The sequence below is a fragment of the Pogona vitticeps genome, chromosome 6 (assembly GCF_051106095.1).
Source record: "Pogona vitticeps strain Pit_001003342236 chromosome 6, PviZW2.1, whole genome shotgun sequence".
Classification (NCBI taxonomy): Eukaryota; Metazoa; Chordata; class Lepidosauria; order Squamata; family Agamidae; genus Pogona; species Pogona vitticeps.
The window spans coordinates 99,027,794-99,054,745 of record NC_135788.1 but is presented as its reverse complement, the minus strand read 5'-3'; the positions used below and the strand labels follow the sequence as shown (position 1 = coordinate 99,054,745).

General features: G+C 42.1%; 1 protein-coding gene across 3 annotated transcripts in view; it reads right to left on the bottom strand.

Moving 5' to 3' along the window:
- PDK2 (pyruvate dehydrogenase kinase 2) overlaps positions 1–26,952 on the bottom strand; it is a 35,461-nt gene that overhangs the window by 6,801 nt on the left and 1,708 nt on the right. The window contains exons 2-10 of one of the 3 annotated variants that reach the window (XM_020793965.3): positions 21,402–21,543; positions 13,854–13,925; positions 12,293–12,477; positions 11,356–11,445; positions 10,010–10,087; positions 7,687–7,716; positions 5,291–5,367; positions 3,338–3,436; positions 2,273–2,380 (exon numbers count right to left, since the gene is read on the bottom strand). In XM_020793965.3, the coding sequence (XP_020649624.3) occupies positions 2,273–2,380; positions 3,338–3,436; positions 5,291–5,367; positions 7,687–7,716; positions 10,010–10,087; positions 11,356–11,445; positions 12,293–12,477; positions 13,854–13,925; positions 21,402–21,543 (881 nt within the window). The remainder of the gene's footprint in view (positions 1–2,272; positions 2,381–3,337; positions 3,437–5,290; positions 5,368–7,686; positions 7,717–10,009; positions 10,088–11,355; positions 11,446–12,292; positions 12,478–13,853; positions 13,926–21,401; positions 21,544–26,952) is intronic. The other 2 variants (XM_020793966.3, XM_078377960.1) reach the window with 2 other exon arrangements.

Here is a 26,952-nt window from a genome sequence, read left to right as displayed (position 1 = left end):
CTGTTGCCCCCCAACTTTGGAATGCCCTCCCTATAGAGATCCGCCTGGCTCCAACCCTCTTGGCTTTTCGGCGCCGGGCAAAGACCTTTCTGTTTAGCCAGGATTTTAATTAAACAGTATTCCCTAGCTGGCCACATGAGCAGCAGGACTTACTAATTTTAATGTTTTAAGAATTATTTTAATATATGATATTTTATATTGTCTTTTAAAATGTTTTTAAGTTTTAATATTGTACACCGCCCAGAAGCCACTGGTAATGGTGCGGCTAAAAATATTGTAAATAAATAAATAAATAAATAAATAAATAAATAAATAAATAAATAAATAAATAAATAAATAAATAAATAAATAAATAAATAAATAAATAAATAAATAAATAAATAAATAAATAAATAAATAAATAAATAAAAGGAACACAGCAGCATGGCTTAGGTTTGCAAAGTTACATCCGGACAAACTCTGGGATGTCCTTTGGACAGATGAGACCCAAGTGGAGATGTCTGACCATACTGCACAGCACCATCTTTGTTGAAAACCCAACACAGCATATCAGCACAAATACCTCATACCAACTGTCAAGCACTGTGGAGGAGGGGTGATGATCTGGGCTTGTTTTGCAGCCACAGGACCTGGGTACCTTGAAGCCATTGAGTCAACCATCAACTCCTCTGTATACAAAAGTATTTTAGAGTCAAATATGAGGCCAACAGCTGAAGTCTGGCCATTATTGGGTCATGCAACAGGACAATGATCCCAAGCACACCAGCAAATTTACAATAGAATGGCTGAAAAAGAAAAGGATCAAGGTGTTGCAATGGCCCAGTCAAAGTCCAGATTTCAACCCAATTCAAATGCTGTGGCTGGACCTTAAAGGACCTGCACATAAACAAATGCCTGCAAACTTCAATGAGCAGGAGCAACATTGTAAAGAAGAGTGGGCCAAAACTCATCCACAATGATGTGAGAGACTTATAAAATCATACAGAAAATGGCTAAGTCAAATTATTGCGGCCAAAGGTGTTTCTACAAGCTATTGAATCATAAGGTGGCTCCTCTATTTTGGCTTTATTTTTGTTAAATAAATCACAACACGGGGTAATATGTCATGTGTCATCTGAGGTTGCATTTACCTAATTTTCAAACCTGCTAAGGACCAGATGATTTTTATTCTATCCTGATAGAAGTTTGACCAAGAAGGACAAAGAGAGTGTACTTTCTTTTCCACATGACTGTATGTCTCTCAGGAAGTCCTAGGGCAGCTTTCTTTTTTCCACACTGCTAACAGGACACATGATTTGAGATAGGCTTTGGTCCAGGTGAATGGACTGTAGGTGTCTATAGGTGTGGGTCTGTGGTTTGAAACTCCCAGAGTTCTACCTGGGAATTCTTGGAGAATTAGACAGGGGACAGATTGCATTTGTCTTCAGTGTGGAAAGGATTGGCCTTCTCAGCCACACTAGATGCTGTTCCAAGTCCTCCATACAGAGCACATTACCACAGTCTTTCAAGACTGAAGGATGCCTAACTGGTATGGGAGTTGAAGTCCAAAAACAAAACACAAAGAACAAATGGCACATCCTTATTCAACAATGTCTGGGCACTAGCAGTTGTGTGTATTCATAATTAGCACAAGGAGGATGTCTGATAGTTTTGCATAACCACTTGTAGAACTAGTGCAACCAGTTGCAAAACTGCATGAATGTAGATTTCAGTCTGCTAGCATAATGCTGTGCTGGCCAGAATCCTGTTGGTGTCTGTGTAACTTGCCATGGCTAACTGACATGCTTAATGGTCCAACTGAAATGCCCCTCAGCAGCTCATAAGTAGTCACAATCCGCCTTGTTGCGCTATGTAAACCTTATGTGCACACCAACAGGATTTCAGCCATTATGTTATATGCATTCCTCCCAATGACATTTAACTCTTCACTTGCATCTAACTAGCACTTCTTCAGCAATCATAAAAGGCACCATGAGCTGAAAGAGACGCAACATGGTATAATTTGTGACCGGATCTACTGCTCATTTTAAAACACTCGAACATTAATACACAATAATAAATAAAACACAACATAATTCTAATTTTGGCTGGCCATGTATACCCTCCCCCCCCACATGCAAAAAAAAAAATCATATTCCATATGTAAACGTGTTTGAAGCCGAATGTTGTGCCCTTCCTTTCTCCTTGTGGAAATATTTTTTAAAGTAGTGGTTGTGATTTGAAGCAGTCTGACCCCTTGCCCCCACCACACCTCTAGACCAGTTATACATACCAAGGGAGTCCCCCCACTGCCCAACTCTGGTTTAGGAGCTGTCGAATACATGTAGCTGAAGAGTCGTTCAATCTTGCGGAGAGGGACCCCACCTCCTCGGTCACTCATCTGCTCCAAGATTGAATAAAAATAAAACACCATCAGTAGAGAGGAGATATGAGCTGAGTGGCCATGTTGTCTTTTATGGAAGGATAGCCTTTATCTAGTACAGCCTTTTGTTCTGACAGCTGGGAACAATATCTGGTCTATCTTGGTGTCCTTTTTAAGGACAGTCCTGCATCTAAATGGCTGTCTGATCCAAGTCTGATTTAAAAATAAATCACTATAAAAAGAAAGGAAACAAAAATAAAAAAGCGGGGGAAGCATTGGAAGTCGTCCACCAATAATGAGCACCTGAATGGCAAACCAAGCAGTTACATACATCACTTGGTTAGTCTTAACCAAGATGGAGATATTTCTGGTAGATTTATTGCCATTCCAGAAATTACAACAACATTTGTATTTGTCCATATAAATTGGCTTATGTACCTGGGACCTCCTTTATCCCCCCTCCCTGCTTTTTTTTAATTTTTTAATTTTTTTTGCCAATATTGCTATGGCATTCCAAAGCATGGCTGGGTGGCTGTCCTCAACGCAAAGTCAACTTGGTACCAATGTCACCTCTTACTGGCTGCTGACACATATGGTTTTATAAAGGGAGTGGACAAATTACTGCTGATGAAGATATCACAGTTACTAATTGGGATGGGCTATATATTTTGCACAGCACCAGAATCACTATGCTTCTGAATTCTAGCAGCTATGGCGTGAAGGGGAAGCTAGTTAGCTTATATGTAAATAAATGCTGGACTACATCTGCCTTTGGTCTCAGCCAGCATGGCTCTTCTAGGGTTCTTGTTCTAGATTTTGAACAGTAAGGGAGAAAATGTGAGAAGTTAGCTATCAGTCCAATACTTCTAAGGTACTGAACTTTGCTTCTATACACAAATGGGAACTGTTACTGACGGGCATGGCACAGATAGTCAGAGCTGCTAGCTGGTGTCCTCTTTCTGCCACCTCACTTACCCTGATGGAAAGGTCTTCATGTCCCAAGGCCACCAGCACCTTGATGGGTGGCAATGTGGGTTTGGACTCATGGCTTTCAACAGTGGCCCTCATAGCATTCTGGAAGGCAATGGCAGACAAGGAGAATAAGAGAAGGGTCTTGTCCTCAGACAGCTTACAGAACAAATGTTTCTTGTCCCAACCAACTCTTGGTCATGTTTGCTGCCTATAATTATGAATCATAAAGATTTGCAAATTACATCCCCATCCTCTTCCCAAAAAAGGATACAAGGACAGTGACCTGGACAAATGACCACCCATCCTCTGCTTAAATAACCCCAGTAAGAGAACGTTTCCACTGTTCAATGTCTCTTAGTACCGTGGTGCCTCGCTTAGCAATGTTAATTTGTGCAGAAAAAATCGCTGCTAAGTGATAACATCGTTAAACGAAAATAAAAAGCCCATAGAAACGCATTAAAACGCGATTAATGTGTTCCTATGGGCTTAAAACGTAACTTTAAGCGAAGATCCTCCATAGTGCCGCCATTTTCGGTGCCTCTAAAGCGAGGAATCCGTGCCTGAAAACAGCGGGCGGCCATTTTGTTTACCCGGTGGCCATTTTGAAACCGCCAATCAGCTGGCTGAAAATTGGGGCTTTGCGATGATCGCTTCCCTGCGATCATCGCAAAGCAAAATTTCCCCATATGGAACATCACAAAGCGATCGCTTTTGCGATCACAAAAACAGCATCGCTAAGCGATTTCATCGCTATACGGAGTGATCGCTATGCAAGGCACCACTGTATTCAGAAATTTCTCCTAAAGCCTGAAAGTCAACAGGCACAAATAGTTGTTTTCAATTCCTCCTTGAAATAACTACTGCTTAACTAAGTCACACTATGATTCTAACTTAACAAGAAAGATTTCCAGTATTTCTGTAGTGTATTTCTTAACTATTTAGATACTTTTGTAGTTAGGAGGGTGATGTCTTGCTAAAAGGGGGTGGCAGAAAGTCACAAGATTCATATAGTAGCTCCTACTACCTTGTCATGGTGACAACACACTAGATAGAACAAAATGTGTCATCATCACAGGCCATTAACTTATAGTATCCACATTAAAAATAACTGGTGGTAACATTCTATAGTTTCATTTCAGAAATATAAAAGTTAAAGGTTACTTTTTCAAGAACTGTGACCATAATGACAACCAAGTACTTCTTGGAACAAACACTAATTTTCTGAAACAACTTTCCAAACTCCAGTTTCTCTTAAGACTTAGCCCAAACATGCTACCCTGAAATTTCTACTCCATGCTTTCCAGTTTTGCTTTTAAGGAGCCATATAGCGAAGGGTTGTGATAATCTGTCATTTCTGCCCCAATCAGACACCCATTCAATTGCTTCTCATTTTCAAAGTTAATGGAATGTGAACAGGAAGCTTGGCGGAGCTGGCCTAGCTAAGCCTCAGTGCCTTCCAGTTTAGGTCCTTTCTCCCTACCCAGCTACAATGAGATATTAGACTGTAAGGTGTTTGTAAGTCAAGCAGAACCCCTGGAATAGAACATTACCAAGTTTGTGGCCCAAGAAATCCAAAAAATCCCATCGCTAACCAGCCTTCTGTCCTTCTTGGTCAAAACTGAGAGATGGTCTCTATCACATATGCCGAGCAGTTTTCCTGCAGCTCTCCCTGGAATCCAGGCTAAAATAACTCACTCGCTCTTGGCAAAAACCCCACTAGGGCCACAAACACCTAAGATGTGTTTGCAGAGACTGTCCAAGCAGCTGTGATCTTCTTTTGTCCACCGTTTCCTGCAATGCTTTTATTTATGGGTCACATCCCATCAGGGTAGAGCCGGGTTCTTGATCTCCCAGTCCAACAGTTGATCTAAAGTTACCCTGTTGATTTCTCCCCTGGAATACAGGGGGACAAAATACACAAAGTGAGGAAAAATCCCCACTCTAGAGGAGAATTACCTTGAACAGCTCAAAGAGCATGTGGTACAAATGAGAAGGAACGTAAACCATGTGGATGGGCTGCCCAGGCTGGTTAGCTAGAAATAGGACAAGAGAGATAATTAAGAGCAGGATTAAGCTGTAACCGTTTTCTGTCCTCATTCTACCCACTTCTCACATGCAAGACACCATGCTTCCTGCTCCATTCTTTTGCTCCCAAATGCATTGAGGGTTGATTTTCAGACATATGATTCATCCAGGTGGATTTTAAAAGCCATGTCTGAGGTCACATCAGAAAGCTTAGATGCTCTATGTTTGGTGAGAGGCCTGAAATAGAATATACTCCAGTTCCTTGAAGTCAAATGATGTGGTGCCTCAGACAGCTGTGTAGTGGTAAATTTTGATAGCTGTGCCCAAAAGAGGGTCTAAAATACATGTGGTTGTTTTAATCCATATCATAATCCAGGTTTCACATTATTCACCTAGAGAGAGCAGTTCTTTTCTAAAGCTAGTGGATCTTAATGAATTACCTCTTCAGGACCAAACCACCTTGAAATACATAGCAGGAATCACTTACCAAAATATATTGCATGTGGGAAAAGCTTTCCCCCACCCTCCGTGCAGCCAAGCTACAAGGGAATAGAAAAGCTGAAGAAAGATGGCATCATGCATGCCGAATCAAAGCACCAGCGCTGATGCTGTGCCCCCAGGCTTCATGAAACCACTGTCCCTGACCACTCAATTAAGGCCTCATAAGCCCGAGAAGCTCCCCACATTTCTGACTATCTTGGAGGTTTCAAAACTGCTTCTCTAGTCAGTACAACATCAGCCTTCACTTGTTCAGATATGCAATCAGAGCTGCATTCCTATTATCCTCTCAAGTCCCTCCTCTCTGCAAAACAAAACCATCGCCTCCTCTTTTTCCTTCCCCCATTTTCCCCATTAGTGAAACCTCTAATGCCCCCAGAGAATTCCAGTTCTTGCAGAACCTCCAAATCTTGCAACTGGTAAACATAGAAATGTGAGAAAAGAAATGCAATTATGAAAATATGCAAATACCATTTTCTGACTGGAGGATTCAAAGCATGTTTCAGAGAGTGAGAAGTCTTTTGTGAACTGGAATTGGGGAGCAAGGGGTCCACCTGAGGGATGTGCAATCACCATAAACATATTATATGAAGAATCAGAGGGATCAGACCAAAGACCCAGCGGATGCTGGCTGGGGTAGACTGGGAGTCGTAGTCCAAAAGTTAACTCTTCCAATTCTGTAGAAGACCCAGAATTCTGTTCCCAGGGTAGCCAGCAGAGAAGCTGGCCAGGAACTTGTATTCAGAGGTATACGGTGTTTAATTCAGGAGGTTTTCTCCATTCCAATACAGTAACTAGTTGCAAGCCTATTCTATGTGAATAGAACTATCCAATTTCATTGTGGGGAGTACAGGATGGGTGCAGTATTTATTTATTTATTTATTTATTTATTTATTTATTTATTTATTTATTTATTTATTTATTTATTTGTTTGTTTGTTTGTTTGTTTGTTTGTTCGTTTGTTACCACCAAATTAGTGCAATGCACTATTCTGGGCAGTTTACAACAGCAAACAAAGCATATACAAATGAACTACAATAAACAACAAAATTAAAATATTTAACCAAATAAAACAGATACTAATGACACCCTCAATCACCTATGACCGTGGGGATTGAATTGTGGCCTTTATGGGGGGAGGAAGTGAGGTATGAAGAGTTAAAGATCTTTCATGAGTTCCAGATGGCACAGGCTGGGTGAAGCTGGGTTAGAAAAAGTGAAGCCTTTTTGTTTTGGAGGCACTGGATTGGGCATAACACTAAATTATTCCTAACCTCTATCTGGATGTACATGAGCCTGGATAACAGTGCTGCTAACAGAGCCTTCAGCTAGAGTCATGCTATTGCAGTTAGACAGGATTTACCTTTGAAACAAAGTGTGTGGGCAGCATGTACCTTATTGACAAGCTATTTACTCTGTGTAGGAAGCTTCTGAGAAATATTTAAGGCAGATTCTGGTTCCCTCTCCCAGACTGCCATTCTCCCACTGAATTTTAGCAAGGGCAAGGGGTGGGGTCCACATGCAGCCTCTGGAGGAGGTCGGTGGCTCTTACCCCTTCTGAAAACTGCACAAGCCTTGATGAAAAACCAAGTAATACAATCTCATTTTCCATTCATTTAGGGAATCTCCAGCCACCACAATCTAATGATCCAAAAGGCTGCACCTGTTGGATGCCCAATTCCATGCTACTGTTCCAGGCAGAGGTCCCCCTATCATTCCATTTGAAAGCCCAGGGAACAAAAAGCCAGGATTCTAGCAATGTTTTAGCTGCCAAGCCGCAATGCTAACTACAATGCAGCTGCTCATCATATCATTTCTTGGCTACTTACTAGGCCACAGATGGGGTCTTGTTCCGATGGCTGAATTAAAGGGGGGAAAACATGAATGAAACTAACAACGATATTGTGCTCTATTATGTTTCTGATGCCAAAACAATCACTAACTGTTGAGACAAGTAATAGGAACAGTTTCCAACGATGAGGAACAAATATTCTCACTGAAGACTAGACTTCCTCACTTAATTAAAACAATGAGTGAAAAAAATGGATTTCTGGAGGAAAATGTGGAATGCTATTGACTTAGTACCTTCAAATAAAGTGCCCTCAAATAAATCACATCCCTCTTTCAGTAAAGCCTAGAAGCAGCTTGGAAGCTGCCATGCCAAATTTCAGACATGGATTGCCTTTTGATTATTGGCAGATTTTTAAAAAATGTTATTATTATAGAGTCAAAAAAAAGTTGGGGGGTTGCATGATTCCCTCTCGGACTGTAAAGGTTTAAATAATGGAGACTACTTTTTTTTTTTTAAAGCTCCCTAAAAGGGAGGCAGAGGGGAAAAAAGCATTTACTACCCACCAAACACAGGAGGGTAGTGTACAGTTCAACAAAAATGTATGATCACAATAGATTTTAAGCCCATGTTATGCTTATGACTGAAACAGAATTGGGCTGTTTCTCTTCCATTCTTGAGTGAAAATAAGGTAACCAACAATCATGCTAAAAATAAAATAACTTGCTTTAACTACAGTAACAACACCCTGTAGCTAACAGCTAACACATAAATGGTGCAACATTCCCTACATTTTCTCTCTGACACATGAACATGCACCTATATGAAACAGTATACATGCACTCATACACCAATATGTGCATAACCTTTCCATCTAGGGCAAAGCTTCAGAGGCTAGAATGAAGCTGAAAGTTGGCTCTATATTTTAGCGGTGATGTTTTAAACAAGGGGTAAGGGAGAACTGTCTGCCCCTGGAACCTACAGGCAGCTGCACTTGTCTCCTAATACGCCAATAACAGAACCTAAAGTGGCTGAAAGTCCACTTTCAATTCCAGAAAATGGATATTTGGGGCTATTAAACAAAGCTAGCTGACTGGGTAGCTCAGTGAGTTAGGTTTCTGTCTGTAGAAACAGAAGTTGGGAATTCAATCCCCAGTATGCATCCCAGAAGAGCCAGAGGTTGGTCAGTTAGTTCCCCACTTTCTACCCCACAGGAAGTAGCCTGTGTGGCCCTGGGCAAGCTGCACAGTCCAAAGATGCTACAGAAGAAGGGAATGAATGATGAACCACCTCTGAGGACTCTCTACCTAGAAAATCCTGAAGAGGATCACCGTAAGTCAGAATTGACTTAGTTGCACACAATTGTTATACGAAACAATGCTGGGTGGCTACGGCCTCTTTGAATGTCAAAATGCCACCTTCAGAGGCCTTCAGGAGTTGTAGTCTAGGTTTTTTTTTTTTTAACTAACAAAAGAGGAAGCCCGAGGACAACTGGTAACTACTAAACCTTCGCTTATTAAGAAAAATATTTGGGAAAATTCCATCCATTCTCAGTTTTAAAGTGGCAAGTTAAGTGTTTTTGTGAACGATAAGGAGATGGAACTTCAACGCAAGAAACTCCGTTGGTTCAGACTCTGCCTCTAGCTTGGACCCCTTGGTTGGGCCACAGGTTTTCAGCATGAGGTTTCCAATTCCCTCCTGTGGACAGAGAATTTCGTCAGTAGGCTGCTGGCAACGAGCCAAACAACCGTATAACTGAGTAAGGTTAAAGCATTACTACAGATGAATATTATCTGTTCTCATCACCCAATGAAGCTCAGTGAGTGAGCCTGGGCTAGTCTCCATCTTTCAATCTGACTTATCCACCACAGCTGTTGTAAGAGAAGGAGGACAGATTGTGTGTATTGTGCATAGTTTCCTGCAGAAAGGATGGGATTAACATGTCACACTTCTTGTATACTCCATTTTCACTACTCTTGATCCTGGTTAGGGTGGGATAAGCTAGAAACCAAATGTGAGGCAAATTCTGGTAAAATGGGGGTGACTTGTCACATAGGCAGCCTCTCTTTCTCTTGCACACACAGATGAATGAGAACACATGTGCAGCCACAACTACACAAAGCGGCCACAGAGATATGTCTTCCCAAGACACTCCAGGCTCTTTCTGTGAATTTTGGAACAATGGGCAAACCATATTCTGCCCACCTGGTTCCTATGAAACAAATCTGCTCCTATCTATTCAAGTTCCTCAGCTGCCCAGGGAGTGCCCACTGTCCCTTGGCCACCACCCCGTGCATCCGCAAGTCTATTCTGAACTTTGACTGCTCGCTCTCTGCTTTCACTCTGGCCCATGCACAGCTTACCATTCTCCTCCTGTATCTCCAGGTTGGGAGAAGCCATGTAGTATTTGTCACACAGCAGCTTGGCCATGTCAAAAGCATCTGGAATAAGGAAAAGGAAGAAATGAAAAAGAAACCCACAAAACCTGATGTATCACAGATATATGGTGCTTCCTCCTTCCTGCATTATCTATTCTGAGGTTAGGGGGCAGTAATTACTGTAATAGAAATTAGTGGGAAAAGCAGCTGCTACAGGACGGACTAAAGAACCGTTTCTATCACCTTCTCTTCTAGGCCTCATCTTCCTGCAGGAACTGAAAGATAAATGGACCTGCTTCTGTTCTGGGTGTTTGTTTTTTTTAATGAGGCAATTCAACTCCCAGAATCCTCCAGCCAGCTATGCTTCTGGGAGTTGCAATCCTACATGTCTGAAGGACAGCAGCTGGGAGAAAGCTGCAACATGACAACTACAAACAATTTGAGAAGGCAGGCAGAGTTGGAACACGAGAAGAAGCCAGGACTGGACTACATCACGCACAGTTTGTAGTTGCCTTTGATTTTCAAAGCTTAAGTGCAGGACACTCTAGTCTGTTCTATCAGCCAGGGGTCAAGAGAAGCTATATCCCTAGTCTCCCAAGGAGAATACCATAGCACATGGGATATGAGCAGGGCCCTGATAGTTGGCCACAGACAAAATGGCTGCCTTTCTGTGCCAGAAAGAACACCTGCTGAAACCGAGATTAAACCGGTCCAATCCACTAGCTAGAGGAGTTGGCTATTGCCCTAAATCTTCCCTCCTTGGCAGAAAGAGGCTTCGTGCCCTGTATTCCCTCATCAGTAAGCTCCTCAAAACACCCACGGTAATAAGAGTCATAGTGGATCAGACCAATGGCCTATGAAGTCTGATCTCCATAAATTGCTTCCATAACCTACCCATAAACAGACCATCAAGCTTTGAGCCTTCTGCTACTCCTTGCTTCCCCAGCTTGAACCCAGAGCCTCTGCTTTGGTAGTACTGGCCAAAACCCAGAAATCAATATCTCCAGCATTAATTTGCCAAATTGCCTTTTTAACTTTTCTAAGCTGGTGGTTGGCATCATATCTTCATTATAATCTTTAGTAGCTGGACATTTTAAAAAATTACTTAGCCAAGGTAATGAGGCAGGGAAAGCATATATGTAAACATACAAATGAAACAGCAGAATAATAAGATAATGACTATTTTAAAAGAGACTTAATTTTTCCAGGGGCCTTTTATCCATTCTCTCTAAACATGGGGGCTCCTACAGAATCAAAAAGATAAACCCAGAGAACAGGGAAGCAAAAGAGAAGCTAGTGTGTGTAAACACAAACTGCAGAAGCTCACTAACCTCTGACCACATCTGAGACAATGCAGTTGGGATCAATGCTGCCGATGTGCTTGGGGTGGGCTGGGTTGGTGCTGCCATCAAAAAGCAAAGCTAAAGGGAAAAAGGAAGAGGCCGATAAAGACACAACATGGCAAGCTGCCGCCCTCCAGATGTGCTGGATTTCGACTTCCAGAATCCCCCAGACAGCTATGTTTCTGGGAGCTACACTTTGGAAGCACACTAGCTTGGAGAAGGCTGCAATGTGATAAAACACACACAAGTTGAGAGGGGCAGGCATGGCTGATGTTGGTAGATACAATTATATAACACAGTATGCATTCTGACCAACCAGAATATGTCTGGAATCAGCCAGGCAGATATATAAGGCAGGTACCAGTTGAGACGTCTGTCAGACACAGACGGGGCAAGCACGTGACATGGACTAATATGCGATAGGGCTGACAGGATTTGATAGGGCCAGATAAAGTTCACAAATAGTAGAAGGATGAGAGAGTTAGTTATTTACTAGACAAAAATATGTCTGACAATAAGTCAAGAATATGTATAACAAATACCAAATATCTAAGCACTGTGAGTTATTTTACATTTTATATATGCTTCTAAACAGTAAACATTATTTAATGTCCTAACAAAGACAAAAGTGAATATTTCTATCAATTGCTGGCACAAACACACATAAGGAAGATTTTGCTCCACAAAGTAGTGTTTTATCAATACGCTTTAAAGTGTTGTGTGCAGACTCTGCAAGTTGGAGGTTATATATTATTTATTATAGCCAAAAGCCAAGAGCTGGAACATAAGAATTCAGGACAGGACTATAATACCCACATTATGTAACTACAAAGTCATGCTGGGCACCAACCGAGTGCTAACAGAAGCTATGGAGGGAGAGGAAGGGTGGAAAAGAAGGTCCAAGGCAGTTACAATAATAACTCACTGTGTTGATTGATGAGCATACGGATGGAGATGCGGCTAAGATAGAAGCGGTCCAGGAAGTACTGGATGTTCTGGTTGGAGACAGGGTCATCCCCATACGCTTCTTTGTACTCGATCACACCTTGCGCCATGGTGGGGACCACATCATTGTGACGGTTACGGATTGTGACCAGGGCATTTGTGAACCTGGAGGAAGTTGAACACTTCCATTAAGAGTATCAAACAGCATGCTTTCCCCCTCCTCCCATGTATCTGTCTTCTAAAAGCACACCTACATACAGCCAGGCAATTGTCAGCAACAACATCTTGTCTGACGGTCACTTTCAACATTCACTCCTCCAACAAAGGTAGCATCATTCGCTTGCATGTTCTCACCATGTAGAGAAATATCAAACAGTCATTTTCAATCAAACAGTTGTTTTCAAAGCCGATTTTTACTTCTGTTCATCTTTAATTGAGGAAGTAGGTTAGAAAAGCCAGGTTTTACACAAACAAACAAGAGAAATTAAGATTTTGTTCTATGTTTCTTTTTCTTTAATTCATTCTTTCCATTTTAATTGCAAAAGATCATAACATTTGTACTCTTGAAGGCTTTCACGGCCGGGAACTGATGGTTGTTGTGGGTTTTCCAGGCTGCTTAAGAACACGGCCAAACAGCCCGGAAAACCCACAACAACCATTGTAAAATTTATTCAAGCTTTTGCAGATTCCTGTAAAGACATTGCAGCCCCGGGAGGGGGGGGGGGTTGTGGATGGCAGGTTAAGAACCTATATGCTAGAAAGAGCATAGACGACATCCTTCAAAGCTCATTCTCTTTCCCACCCAAACCAATTATAGCAACTAAGGATTCCCACATAATTTTGTCCCTTGGTGTGGACACAAGACAGGACCTTTCTGGTAGCTGCTCCCAGGTTATGGAACTCCCTTCCGTCCTTCCTTTTCAGGCAGGCTTTTAATATGGAAACTGCTGCTAAGGAAGGGATTTTAAGGGGAGAAATGTTATTTCCTCTGTTTTGACTGGCTTTCGCCAAGTCTTATGCTGTGCTTTTTAATCATTAATATGTTTCACTGCTCTTAACACTGTGTTTTTTATGTTTTCATGTTTTAATCTTTAAATTGTATTTTAAATCATATAGTCTATAATTTATCTTTTAATACTTAACTTGTTGTGTTTTTAAGTTGTGCGAATTTTAATGTTGTGAGCGGCTTTGGGTGCCTTGTTGGGAGAAATGTGGCATATAAATAAACAAACAAACAAACAAACAAACAAAATTTTCTTAATGTTTGTGTTTTCAAACCTTCGCAAGCCACCTTAAGTCCCTCTACAAGGAGAAAGGTGGGTTATTTAGAGATTAAATAATTAAATAAACATCAATTCGGTCACATTCGAAGTGGGGAAGCATCAGTTGGCAGAACCAAGCCGGTGTTATCTCCAAATACAATGACACACTTATAGGCATTTCTCAGGTAGAAAGAAAGGAAAGAAACGGTTCTCAAAGACAACATATACACAAGGGCCTTTCGTGGGCCGGCACCAGCAGTTCTTGAAACCTGAACTCACTGTCCGAGTGCTGTTTGATCCTCAGGGTCTTTATCCAGGAACACCATGATGTCCAGCAAGCTCTGCACATACCTGGTGGAAGGAAAAGAAGACATGGAAATGCTAGATTAATCCCAGCACTTTCATAGCTGTTGAAGAACAACACAAACCCCACTTACAATAGGGATAATTCGGTCATTTTTAAATGTAAGAATCACATCCCTACCCCCACTTTTCCATATGTGAATTTCCCTGGGCATTACTGACACACACCAAATGAAGACAGCATGATCAGAAACACAAGATTAATGGTGCAATAAACACATTTAGGCACAAACTCCCATTGGGCACAGTGGAATTTACTTCTGAGTAAGGAGATACTGTTGTGAGATAGTGTTAGTGGATTATATCTGCATAGCATCTGAGGCATCTCTCAAGCCTGTAGTATCCCGTAGTGGAAACCCCTGAAGCAGGGAAGGCTTAAAAAAGTGGGCAGTGGATGGATGGGTGGCTTTATGTCTCTTCCTAGAATGAAGGACTCCCACCCCTCTGGTTTAGGAAGTGATGATCTCTCCCCCACGAATTCTTCCTTCTCTGCCCCTCCCCCCAAATAAGGATAACCCTATATTCGCGAAGGCTTTCATGGCCGGGATCTAATAGTTGTTGTGGGTTTTTCGGGCTCTTTGGCTGTATTCTGAAAGTTGTTCTTCCTAACGTTTCGCCACTCACTGCTGTCCTCTGAAGATGCCGGCCACAGAGACTGGCGAAACGTTAGGAAGAGCAACCTTCAGAACATGGCCAAAGAGCCCGAAAAACCCACAACAACCAAGGATAACCCTGTTGCTATGGTCCTCAGCCATAAATAATACCCAAGGAGATTTCTTTGAAGAATAACAGTTTGTAGCCTTATTTGCTGTGGACACAATTTTTTGTTTAACAAATGCACTTGATTGATTTGCTTAAGAGCTCTCAAATTGATCAAATAAACATTAGGCCCTAAAACTAATAAAAATAACAACCAAGGGGCGGGGGATTGGGTGGACACGAGTATTTATTATCAGGCACTAGAAAATGCAGAGACCTAGCCCTCCTCCCCAGAACGTAAGAGCAGCTCTGCTAGATCAGGCCAGGGGCCCATTTAGTCCAGCTTTCTGTATCTCACAGTGGCCCCACCAGATGCCTCTGGGAGCACACGAGACAACTACCGTAGATACCTGTCTCCTGATACCCCTCCCCTGCAACCAGCATTTAGCGGTACCTTCCTTTTAAGCCTGGAGATTATACATCCTCATCATGGCTTGTAACCTGTGATGGACTTTTCCTCCAGGAATCTGTCCAATCCCCTTTTAAAGGCATCTAGGCCAGATGCCATCATCACATCCTGTGGCAAGGAGTTCCACAGACTAACAATTTGCCGGGTAAATAAATATTTTCTTTTGTCTGTTCTCACTCTCCCAACACTCAGTTTGAGTGGATGTCTCCTGGCTCTGGTACTGCCTGACAGGAATATAGTGGTGCCTCGCTTAACGCCGATAATCCATTCCAGGAAGATCGTCGTAAAGCAGGTTTGTCGTAATGTGGGACAATCATTAAGTGAGGCACCACTGTAACAGCTTCCCTCTATCAACTTTATATTTATTTTTTAAATGCATTCTACAAAAGCAAAAAGAAGCTAAGCAGAAGGAGCATTTACAAGAGCAGTGATTCGTAAACATTCTTCCTAGCTTTGCTGTGATAACAGACCAGCTTGCAGGGGAAGAAAAGATTTTGGTGACCTAAAAAGATAAAAGTCTACCTTATCAGGGTGCTCATGTCACTGATTCTCAAAAGACTCAACAATGGCCTGACATTAACTGTTTCAGGCAGCTCTTCCCTCTATGGCCAGGGTCATTGACCAGTGGACAGTGACCCAAGCTCACAGAGTTCAAAGGACCACACACAAGGCCAGTGAGATAACAACACTATGGCAGTCACATGCTGGTGTGTGCTGAAAAGCAGAGCACAACACCAGGCAACTTAAGAAGGCAGCCCTGCACCATTGTGATTTGATATATTTTCTCAGCATGAAAGACTGGCAGTGAGGTCAGCCAGTTCAAAGCTAGCTTTTGGAGGCAAAATCCAATGAGGGGAATGGATTGAAGCCATATGAGAAGAATTTATTTTTTAAATGTATATATTTATTTATTTATTTGCTGCCTTTCTCCTCATCAAGGATCCAGGCTCACAACAACTAAAATGATAAATTCATGAACACTTTTAAAGTAACATCTAATTATATTAAATAAATCAAACATATATCAAGAGTGACTCAATGTACATCCAATCCCCCAGGTAGGAAGAGGTCAGATCAAAATGGCAGACAGCTGCAGCTTTGAGCTGGTCAGTACAGCCCTGTGCTTCAATGCCAATATTAAAAGGTTCATGAATTAGAGAGAGAGGGAGAGACAGCAGGACATGAAGCAAATACAGAAGGAAGAAGAAGGGCAGCAGCCCGTATTTAAAATGTGGTCCAGGTAGCAGAGGAGGGAGTGGCCAGGAGAGGTGTAAATGCCCCCAAAATACCTAACTTGGCATCTCCCCACCCACCCAGTCCTCACCCATGCAGTTCCTTTGCTCATTATTACCTTTAAAAACATCAAACCCACAATGTCTTGCCATGAGGTAAAGGCAAGTGACCAGGTTAGGATGCGTATGGCATCTGATCCCGAACAGAAAACCAAGGCACTAGAAACAATTTCATTTTTTAAAAAAATCAACTCCCTTTTCTAAATTTTTAAAAGAACTGTAAACCACCTTGAGCACATTCGCAAAAATTTTGAACCCTTAAACATAGCAAATTACAGATGGTACCAAGCACTTTGTGTTGTGTTGTCTAAGTTATGGGACTGCCCTTCTCTGCCTCCTTCAGCAGCTGGTCCCTAACGGGCAGTGCTGAGGGAATCCCTGCCCCGTCGGGAACGGAAGATTGTGCGACGGGGAGGGGAGGAGCCGTGCGCGCCGGCAGCCAGGCAGCCAGTGGGGGAATTAACGCAAAGCACCGGTGGTGCCGTGCCAACAACTTGGATGATATGGCATGAAGTGCTTTATCCCTGAAACAAATGAAGACATCTGTAATCTTTCTCTTGTCATAAGACTTGTATGTGTATGTGTGCGCTCACACCCCCAATTGTATCTAGTTCTGCACCTGTACTTCAGGTTACTGACTGGGACAGCTATTTTCCTGGCAGGGGTCTCTCTAGCTTTCCAATTTCATTTGCCAAAACATCTGCCAGGAGATAATTCTATTTGCCAAATGAGAACCTTGGCCTCAATCGGCAAGACTGCCAAATCCCATATTAAATTGTGTTGTACACCTTCAGCAATCACCAGTGTGACCCCTGTCTGGTTCTAAATCTCAATGGCAAGGTACGTAGGAATGAAAAAGTAACCAAAGCATTTCCTGAATGGAAACAGTTATGTGTGACTATGCTTTCATTGAGACAACGAAAGGTTCCCTCAATCTGGCATTCTCCAGATGAATTTAAATCCCCATCGTCCCCAGCCAACATGAAAATCAGGCTGAGGAAGAGTAGCCTGGAAAGGAGTTAGATTTGTACAGTATCTGTAAACGGGCCAAGAGTCAACAAGGGAGTCGTCCTGGAGGAGGCAACAGAAACAATAAGGTTTCAAAGGCACTTGGGGGTGGGGGGTGCAGAAAAAGAACCGAAATGGGGCATTTAAACAATTGACCTGGCTGTTTGCCCTGCAGCAGGAATCGGATTGCATTTCCTATGCAATGGAAGAAAAGCTCAAAGAGCTAAACTGACCAACAAGCCAGTCACCAGTCACATGCTTTCCCTGAAGTGGGACAAAGTTCACACCACAAAGCAAGGGCAGGTAATACCTTTACTATTACTATTACTATTACTATTACTATTATTACTATTACTACAGTATTATTATTATTATTATTATTATTATTATTATTATTATTATTATTATTATTATTATTATTATTATTATTATTATTATTACTACTACTACTACTACTACTACTACTACTACTACTACTACTACTACTACTATTATTATTTTGACATATACCAGTCTTCATCAGTCAGCAAACTTACATTCCTGACTTCTGCTGACAGCCTGAGAAAGAAAGAAAGAAAGAAAGAAAGAAAGAAAGAAAGAAAGAAAGAAAGAAAGAAAGAAAGAAAGAAAGAAAGAAAGAAAGACTGGTATACTTCAAAAGCTAGTGTTTTTTTAAAAAAATGGTGATTTAACAAAAGTACCATATGCCCTTGCTTTTGTATTGTGCGAGGAGCACAAGGCTTAGTGTGTGTTTTTCTAATCCATAAAGTTCAGACCAGCTTTTTAAAGAGCGATGTTTGATTTAGTCTTCTATCTCCTAAATTTTAAATGTGAAGACCAAAAGCTGGCAGGGAAGAGGCTGTAAATCTTAGCTTCTTCCATTCTCACTGGTGAGAACAAAAAAATTCTGAAGTTTTCTCACTGCTGATCAAGATTTCAAGAGCTTTTGCACATTCTTAATATTTGGACATGTTTTCCCCAAAAAAAGTCTACAAAGGCGGGGGGTTTTTTGCAGCCGCAGCAGACAAGGGTGTGGAGGGTTTTAAACAAAGATTGCTTTTTTTGTACAAAAGTCACAGGGCGTTTTGTTTTGCTAATGCTAAAGAAGAAAGTATTGGTCTTTCCATGCAGGAGCAAAAATGTCACAGGGGTTGACCCTGTCTCTTGTCCAGTGGAAGGGCCCTTTTCCTTCAAAGACAAGAAAATCTGTGAGTGCTCGTCATGTCCTTAGGGAATAAAGTGGCCACATGACAAGGCTGCTGGTATCATTAATAGTTGCATGGAAGGGGAAATCCATCAGGCACAGCTTGTCACACAAGCTGCACCTGTTCAGGTTTCATTTTCCACACAACTATTAAAAGGACAGAAGCCCTATGGTACTTTTTGCATGATAACCTTACTAGCAAGCGTAGCAACTTCAGACTAACAGGGCCTACCAGCATACTCTAAAGAAAAAGAGTGAGAAAAATACAAAGACATAGGAGAAAACAAGCAATTCAACTGTCACTAACACAAACAAACAAGTGCTTGAGCACACAACACCCTTCCAGTTCAGCTTAGGAAACCCAACAGGCTCTATAACAGGTCTGAGTGAAGTACAACTTTCCAGATGTTATCTAAGAACTGGAGAGCTGGGAGGGACCCTATGGACCAGTGGTCCCCAACCTTGGGCCTCCATATGTTCTTGGACTTCAACTCCCAGAAATCCTGGCCAGCAGAGGTGGTGGTGTAGGCTTCTGGGAGTTGTAGTCCAAGAACATCTGGAGGCCCAAGGTTGGGGACCACTGCTATGGACCATCCAGTTCAATCCCTGTCAAAGAGGCACAGTGGGGAATCAAACTCCCAACCTCTGGTTCTGCAGCCAGAGACCTAATCCACATGTTGCCAGATTGCAGGGTCTGTCAGCCCTAAGGCAGAGCATCTGGTGGCATGGATGGAATGAATTTCAATCCAACATCTGGGGGAGTAAACATTTCCCAGTCCTGAGCTACATATTTCTTAGAAACCAAGCATTTTAGAGGAGGACCAGCATTAAATTTGTTACAGCGAGCAAGCAAGAAAACTTTATCTGATGTGCACTGAGTTGTGTGACTTGGTATGCAAGTGATAACGCCTATGGAATTTTTTTTAGCTTATGGCATTTTGCCACGAAGGTTACACTTTTTGCATAACAGCGCAACAGGACTTCAGTCATTGGCACATAAACTTTCATTGACTAGAACCCCTCACATTGTCCATCTGTTTATTTCCAGATTTATGTCCAGCATTCAACCACTGCATCTACAAAATAGTCTACATTTTTAATACTCTGTTTCAACTTCCTGCATTTCACATTCTCTCCATTCTCAATAAAATAGTCCTTCGTGGATGTGGGGGCAAAGTTCTGACAGAGTGAATTAGAGAAGCCTCAGATCAAGATTTTCTCAGTTCCAAAATCATACTCCAAAACACAGTCAATTGTTTTGGAGTAGATGTGAAGAACCTCAGGTCCTAGAGGCTAAATCCAATTTTGCTAGGTTTCTTCCTACCCCTTTCCACACAAAAGTATGTAATGGCTTTTCCAGCTTTGTACTCAATTTCTTCCCATTCCGGAAGGCAGACATTCCTCTCCTAAGCCAGAAGGTACCCATACCTTAAGCTAAAGCATGCTCACCTGGGACCTCAGAGAGCCATCTATGTCCCTGGTGTTTTCCCTGACACCCTTCCCAACATGTTTTGACCTTGCTAAGGTCAAAATGAATACTTGCACATTTTCTAGTTATGAAAAAAAGATTTCCCAATCCTTGGCACTAACGGGAGTGGGATATCAACCAATCAATCAATGATGAACTTTGTGAAACTGTCTCTCTTGGAGCAATGGGATGGGGCCAATATGGACCTCATGGGCCATGACATAAAGTAGTAAACTCTGTTCCTCGCCTGTACCACTTTAGGGTGCACACAACAGCTCATACCAATAAATGTTCCTTCATAACAATAAACAGAAAGAAAGAATGAAAGAATGAAAGAATGAAAGAATGAAAGAAAGAATGAAAGGAAGAAAGAATGAAAGAAAGAAAGAAAGAAAGAAAGAAAGAAAGAAAGAAAGAAAGAAAGAAAGAAAGAAAGAAAGAAAGAAAGAAAGAAAGAAAGAAAGAAAGAAAGAAAGAAAGAAAGAAAGAAAGAAAGAAAGAAAGAAAGAAAGAAAGAAAGAAATGAGGAAATTTCTTAAACCAAAATACCATAGGAATGGGGGTGCCGCAACAAACCTCCAGGCACAATGCTTCCTGGGGAAACTTTCTTCACGAACCAAAAAAACCCAGAAAAAAAACATAAACCAAGGCATTGTTTTCAATGGATTTTGGTTCATAAACCAAAAATTACGTTAACTGAGGCATTTGTAAACGGAGGTATGCCTGTACATGGTTTTGCATACATTTCATTCTTGCCAATTTACTTCAGTCTTTGCAAATCTGTTAATTTCAAAAAGGATAATTTCACTTCATCTCAGTTCTTAGTAGGTAAAAAGAAAACACCTCAAACCCCCAATTTCCTTTCCTTCCCATGAGCACCATTTCATCAACAGAGATCTGATCTAGAGCCCAAAGTTATTCAGCTAAGACATAGGTTTTCCTATCTCCCTTGCTGTTTTCGATATACAATGTCCAGGCTTAAAAGCAAAGGGATTGAACTAGACAATACACAAGTTCCAGTGCACCTCTAGAATTCTATATACCATGTTTCCCCGAAAATAAGACAGGGTCTTATATTAATTTTTGCTCCAAAAAAAACACATTAGGGCTTATTTTCAGGGGATGTTTTATTTTAAAGTCATTTCTGGTTGCTGCACAATGGTGGAGGGCGGGGTTTCACTTAACTGGGGCATATTTTTGGGGTAGGACTTATATTACGAGCATCCTGAAAAATCATACTAGGGCTTATTTTCAGGTTAGGTCTTATTTTCATGGAAACAGGGTAGTTTTTTTATCAGTTCATAAAGAGTTCACATGAACCCACCAACTCTGCACTAGTTGAACTGAGGGGGTGCTCAGCACACGATCTGGGAGAAGGTTGATTTCCTTCATGATGTTGGCCAGCCGGACAGGAAGTTCTTGGCGGAGGAAAGTGAATGAGGTCTTCTCACAGGCATTGCTGGATCCTAAAATGAAAGACAAGAAAAAGATGCCCTTGCTATCAGTTGATGTCACATGGCCAGGAAAGAGGATTATATCAGCTAGGGTACAGTGGACCTTCGACTTACAGACGGCTCGACTTACAGACTTTTCGAGTTACAGACTTCTCTGGCTGCAAAATTTAGATTCGACTTGCAGCCAGAGAATCGACTTACAGACCAGAAAAAAACCAAAATGGAATAAAAAATAGAATAAAAACCACTGGTTATGGGATTAATCGGTTTTCAGTGCATTGTAGGTCAATGGAGATTCGACTTACAGACTTTTCAACTTGCAGCCACCATTCCAATACGGATTAATTCCTTAAGTAGAGGGTCCACTGTACTCCCTCTCAAAGATCAATGCAGAAATATTATTATCCACCATAATGGTGATTATGATGTGCCACCAAGTACTTCCGATTTGTGGCAACTAGAGATGCGCATGAACCTCAGCACCACAGGTGCCACACATTCTCTTCAACCCCCTCCCTGGCTGGATTCCCCACTCACCAGCCAGCATGCGCTCCTCTCCTCCTCCTCTTAGGCTCTTCTACCAGTCTCCAGCAGGAGCACGGGCTTCCCTGCCCCACCTCTTTGGCTGATTGACCACTCAGACAAGGAGGCAGGATAGGCAAACCCCCACTCCTGCCAGAGACTGGTCGAACAGCCAAAGAGGAGGAGGACGAGAGGAGTGCCCTCCTATGGGTGAGTGGGTGGTTGGGTGGGGAGATGGGGGAAGGGAACATGGAAGGTTCATGCCCATCTATAATGACAACTTTTTCCAGGCTTTCCTTGGTATGGAGTGCTCAAAAATGGTTTACCATTCCCTTTGGGACATGTTTAGGGTTCTAACCAGATAACAATTATGCTTCTATAATTAACAATGGCTCCTTGTAGCTGCAGCATACTGGAATTCTCAAACACACAGAGAAAGACAGAGACCTCAAATTACATCTATGAAAACTCATAGATGTCACCTTGAAGCCACCCTAAATTGGTTAGCCTTTTGAAGTGTCACAGGATTCTTGGCTGGTTTTGCTACATAAAATAAGATAATATACATGGAATATCACCATACAAACATCAGAGTCTACATCTTTAATAGCAAGTTGCTAGACCAAGGGTTCCCAACCTTGTGTCCCCTTATGTTCTGGGACCAAAACTCCCAGAAGCCTTCACCACTAGCTGTGCTAACCAGGATTTCTCGGGAGTTGTAGTTCAGGAACATCTGGCGACCCAAGAGTGGAAGCGGCTATGTTTAGACCTTATGGCTACAGAGGACAGCTTGAAAAGGGGGGACATCTTTTTACAAATCAAAAGGGGGCTGAGTGGTGGATTCAAGTTATCTGCAGTGGAAGTTTTTATATTGCTCATTATGACATCCACCATATACAGAGCCTTTGCTTCAAGAATGGCCTGCTCTGATGCTCAGGTCACAAACTAGCCTTAGCGCTGATGAAATTCTTTTATGTCTCCATCTGAAATCTGACTCCTACTGCCCTATCTTAAGATGAGTAACGTGATTTCTAGTGTCATACTGTATGTCCTCACCAGAGATATGGGAGAGACTTCAGGCTAGTGTTTATGGACTGCAACTCCCAAAATTGAATTCTTGGAAAATTCTGTGTTTTGCAGTCAAATTTTGGGAGGGGCTCCCTGCGAAAGCATCCAAAAACAAAAGAAAATACCTCTAATGATAATCAGAGTTACACAGAGGTGTGATAAGCAGCAACTAATTGATGATTCCATTCTCTAGATGAGGCACACTGAGGCTAAAAGCTGAGCTAGTTGTATGAGATCAGATGTGCCTAAGATTCCTCCCCCATTCCCCAATTCGTTGCTACTGTCAAACTATTTGGAGTCAGGGGCTCTTTCCAATCTACTGCAAACACCCAGAGATGTACCAGTAGATTATAATTTACTTTGTGACACCCTTGATTTAGGGTGTCTGGGGAAAGGGGGATGTCAAATCAAAAGTGTCTGGGCAACCCACACCAATGGTCATCTCATATTTCAATGAATCCTGTTTTCCTTAGAAATAAAACCCGGAATCTAGAACAGTCATGGGAGGAGACAGTATGAACAAGAACAGAACTGCAGCAGCTTAAACCTTCAGTGAACTCTAGATAACTTTTTCCCCCAACACCAAGACTCTGTCCTGAAACAAAATATTTTTTTAATTAGGTGTTTTCCCATAAATACCCAGCTTATTTTACAAAGGTCCAAAATACTTAAAAAATACAAAGGCATTAGATTGCAACTAGGGAAAATCCCCAGAAAAAACAACCAAACCTTTAAAAGTTCATTTGATCTCAAAGAATGCAAGGCAATATTATTCCTAAGTAGCCACTAAGCCCTGATGCCTCATTTAAAAAATTAAAACAGTAGTGGTACACTTCTTTTATGGCTGCTTTCTTCAGCCTGCAGTCCTCCAGATGTCATCGTCTAGTCATTTAGTTGTGTCCGACTCTTTGTGACCCCATGGACCAGAGCACGCCAGGCCCTCCTATCTTCCACTGCCTCCCGTAGTTGTGTCAAATTCATCTTGGTTGCTTCGCAGACACTGTCCAGCCATCTCATCCTCGGTCGTCCCCTTCTCCTCTTGCTGTCACACTTTCCCAACATCAAGGTCTTTTCCAGGGAGTCTTCTCTTCTCATGAGATGGTCAAAGTACTGGAGCCTCAGCTTCAGAATCTGTCCTTCCAGTGAGCACTCAGGGTTGATTTCCTTTAGAATTGATAGGTTTGTTCTCCTTGCAGTCCAGGGGACTCTCAAGAGTCTCCTCCAGCACCACAATTCAAAGGCATCAATTCTTCGGCGGTCAGCTTTCTTTATGGTCCAGCTCTCACTTCCATACATCACTACTGGAAAAACCATAGCTTTGACTATTCGGACTTTTATTGGCTTTTTAAGATGCTGTCAAGGTTTGTCATCGCTTTCCTCCCAAGAAGCAGGCGTGTTTTAATTTCGTGGCTGCTGTCTCCATCTGCAGTGATCATAGAGCCCAAGAAAGTAAAATCTATCACTGCCTCCGTATCTTCCCCTTCTATTTCCCAGGAGGTGATAGGACCAGTGGCCATGATCTTAGTTTTTCTGATGTTGAGTTTCAGACCGTTTTTTGCGCTCTCCTCTTTCACCCCCATTACAAGGTTCTTCAATTCCTCCTCACTTTCTGCCATCAGAGTGGTATCATCTGCATATTGGAGGTTGTTGATATTTCTTCTGGCAATCTTAATTCGGGTTTCCGATTCCTCCAGTCCTGCCTTTCGCATGCTGTATTCTGCATATAAGTTGAATAAGCAGGGAGACAATATACAGCCTTGTCATACTCCTTTCCCAATTTTGAACCAACCAGTTCTAACTGTTGCTTCCTGTCCCACATATAGGTTTCTCAGGAGACAGATAAGGTGGTCAGGCACTCCCATTTCTTTAAGGACTTGCCATAGTTTGCTGTGGTCCACACAGTCAAAGGCTTCTGCATAGTCAATGAAGCAGAAGTAGATATTTTTCTGGGACTCTCTAGCTTTCTCCATAATCCAGCACATGTTAGCAATTTATCGATGTTAGCAATTTATCCAGATGTATTGCACCTTTATTTATTTATTTTAACTTTTATCCCACCCCTCTAGTGGCTAGGCCACTACTCTGGGCAGCTTACAAGGCTAGAGGGCAAGCCCACCATCCCCATCAGGCCAGCTGAAACAACCTTCACCTAGTTGTGGAACGCTGTCTCATTCAAACAGGAGAGAACACATCCACCAGCTAGTCTTCAAGGTGCTTTTTCCCCCCCTTTTGCTTTGTTTTGAGTTTCTGTCTGAAATTCTGCACAGACTAACAGGGCTACAACTCCAAAAGCAGTAGAAATGTAATACATTTACCAATGGAGCTGGCATGGCAACGTGAACATAACTGAAAGGTGGGGTGCAAAGGCACCACAAGGTAATATTGCTGATCACTGTGTTGGGGCAGACTACATCCTTGTCCGAGCTTGGACAAAAGAGCCATAGAACATATGGATGCGGGCTGTCTGTGTTTATGTCACAAACAGTATGAGAATGCCAGATCAGACCAATGCAAAAGTCAAGCTGAAATCTAGGGCAACTTTAGGTTTTCCCCTGCCACCCTTCCATTCTCCAGCAAAGCAAAGCAGCACACAGTCCGAACTAAATGAGACAAACATGCACATAATCTGTGGAAGACAGAAAAACAGCCTCACGGTCCCTATTCCAGGTTTCTATTTTTCAACCACATAAGGAACAGGTTTAACATTACCATTAGAACGAGCATCAGACATGACTATCATGCTCTAGACACACAGCATTGCAGGAAAAGCAGTTGCAGGGAGGGGGCATCTGGGGCTGGGGGAGGTTCCTCAATCCCTCTGACGCTGAGGATCCCCCAATCAGCACCAGTTGTCCTTCATAGCCTTCAAAGGACATCCCAAACTCCCTCCTCCTATTCACAGCACAAACTCTGAAAGCGGCAGCAACACTTTCACTATCAAGAGAGGGATTAGGATCTGGTTCTGCCACAAACAAGTTATGTCTGCTTCTGTTTGATTTTAATCTTTTCCTTCGGATTCATGATCTTTGACTTCCAGATTTCTGCCACTCCGCAATTGCAGAAGGAGAGGGAAGAGGTATTGACTCAGGAGGCAGGTTGCAAAATCTGTCCAAAGGGGCTTTACGAAATCAGAATGTGGTTAGTTTAACTTGGCTCCATATCCCACAGGCAGAGAGAAGATGGGGAACCTGTGACACTCCAGATTTTGTTCAACCAAAGGCTCTGTTATCCCTGATCATTTTCAATTCTGATTGGAACTACTGGGAGTTGTAATCCCAGAAAATCTGGAGGGTCAGAGGTTCCCCATTCCTGGATTAAACAGAACTGGAATGCCAGGTGCATTATTTAGTCAAGTGAAGATCCATGTATAGGAATGCTGTAAATCTGTCCCTTTTGGGAGGTGTGCATTTCTCTAAGGCAGGGATGGACAAATTGCAGCTGTCCAGATATTCCTGAACTGTAATTCCCAAAATTTCTCACCACTGGCTCAACTGGCTATTGCTGCTGGGAAACATAGTTCAACAACAACCAGAGAGCAACATTTTGCCCACCTGGATATAGGACAGAACAGATAATCTCAAATGCACGTGCACTCAACCTTTTTGCTTTCTGACCTTTGACAAGAAAGAAGTACTACAAGAAGATGTAAGAGAAATGTATTTACCAGATGACACAGAAAGCCAAAATGAGAACATGCTAAATTGGCTTGTTAGAATACTGCTTTGTGGAAGATGGGGGGATAGGTGAGTCTGTGTGTGCTTATCTGGGAATATTTATGGACTGCCATCCATTCTTTCCTCACCCACACTTTAGCTACAAAACAGCCCTGTG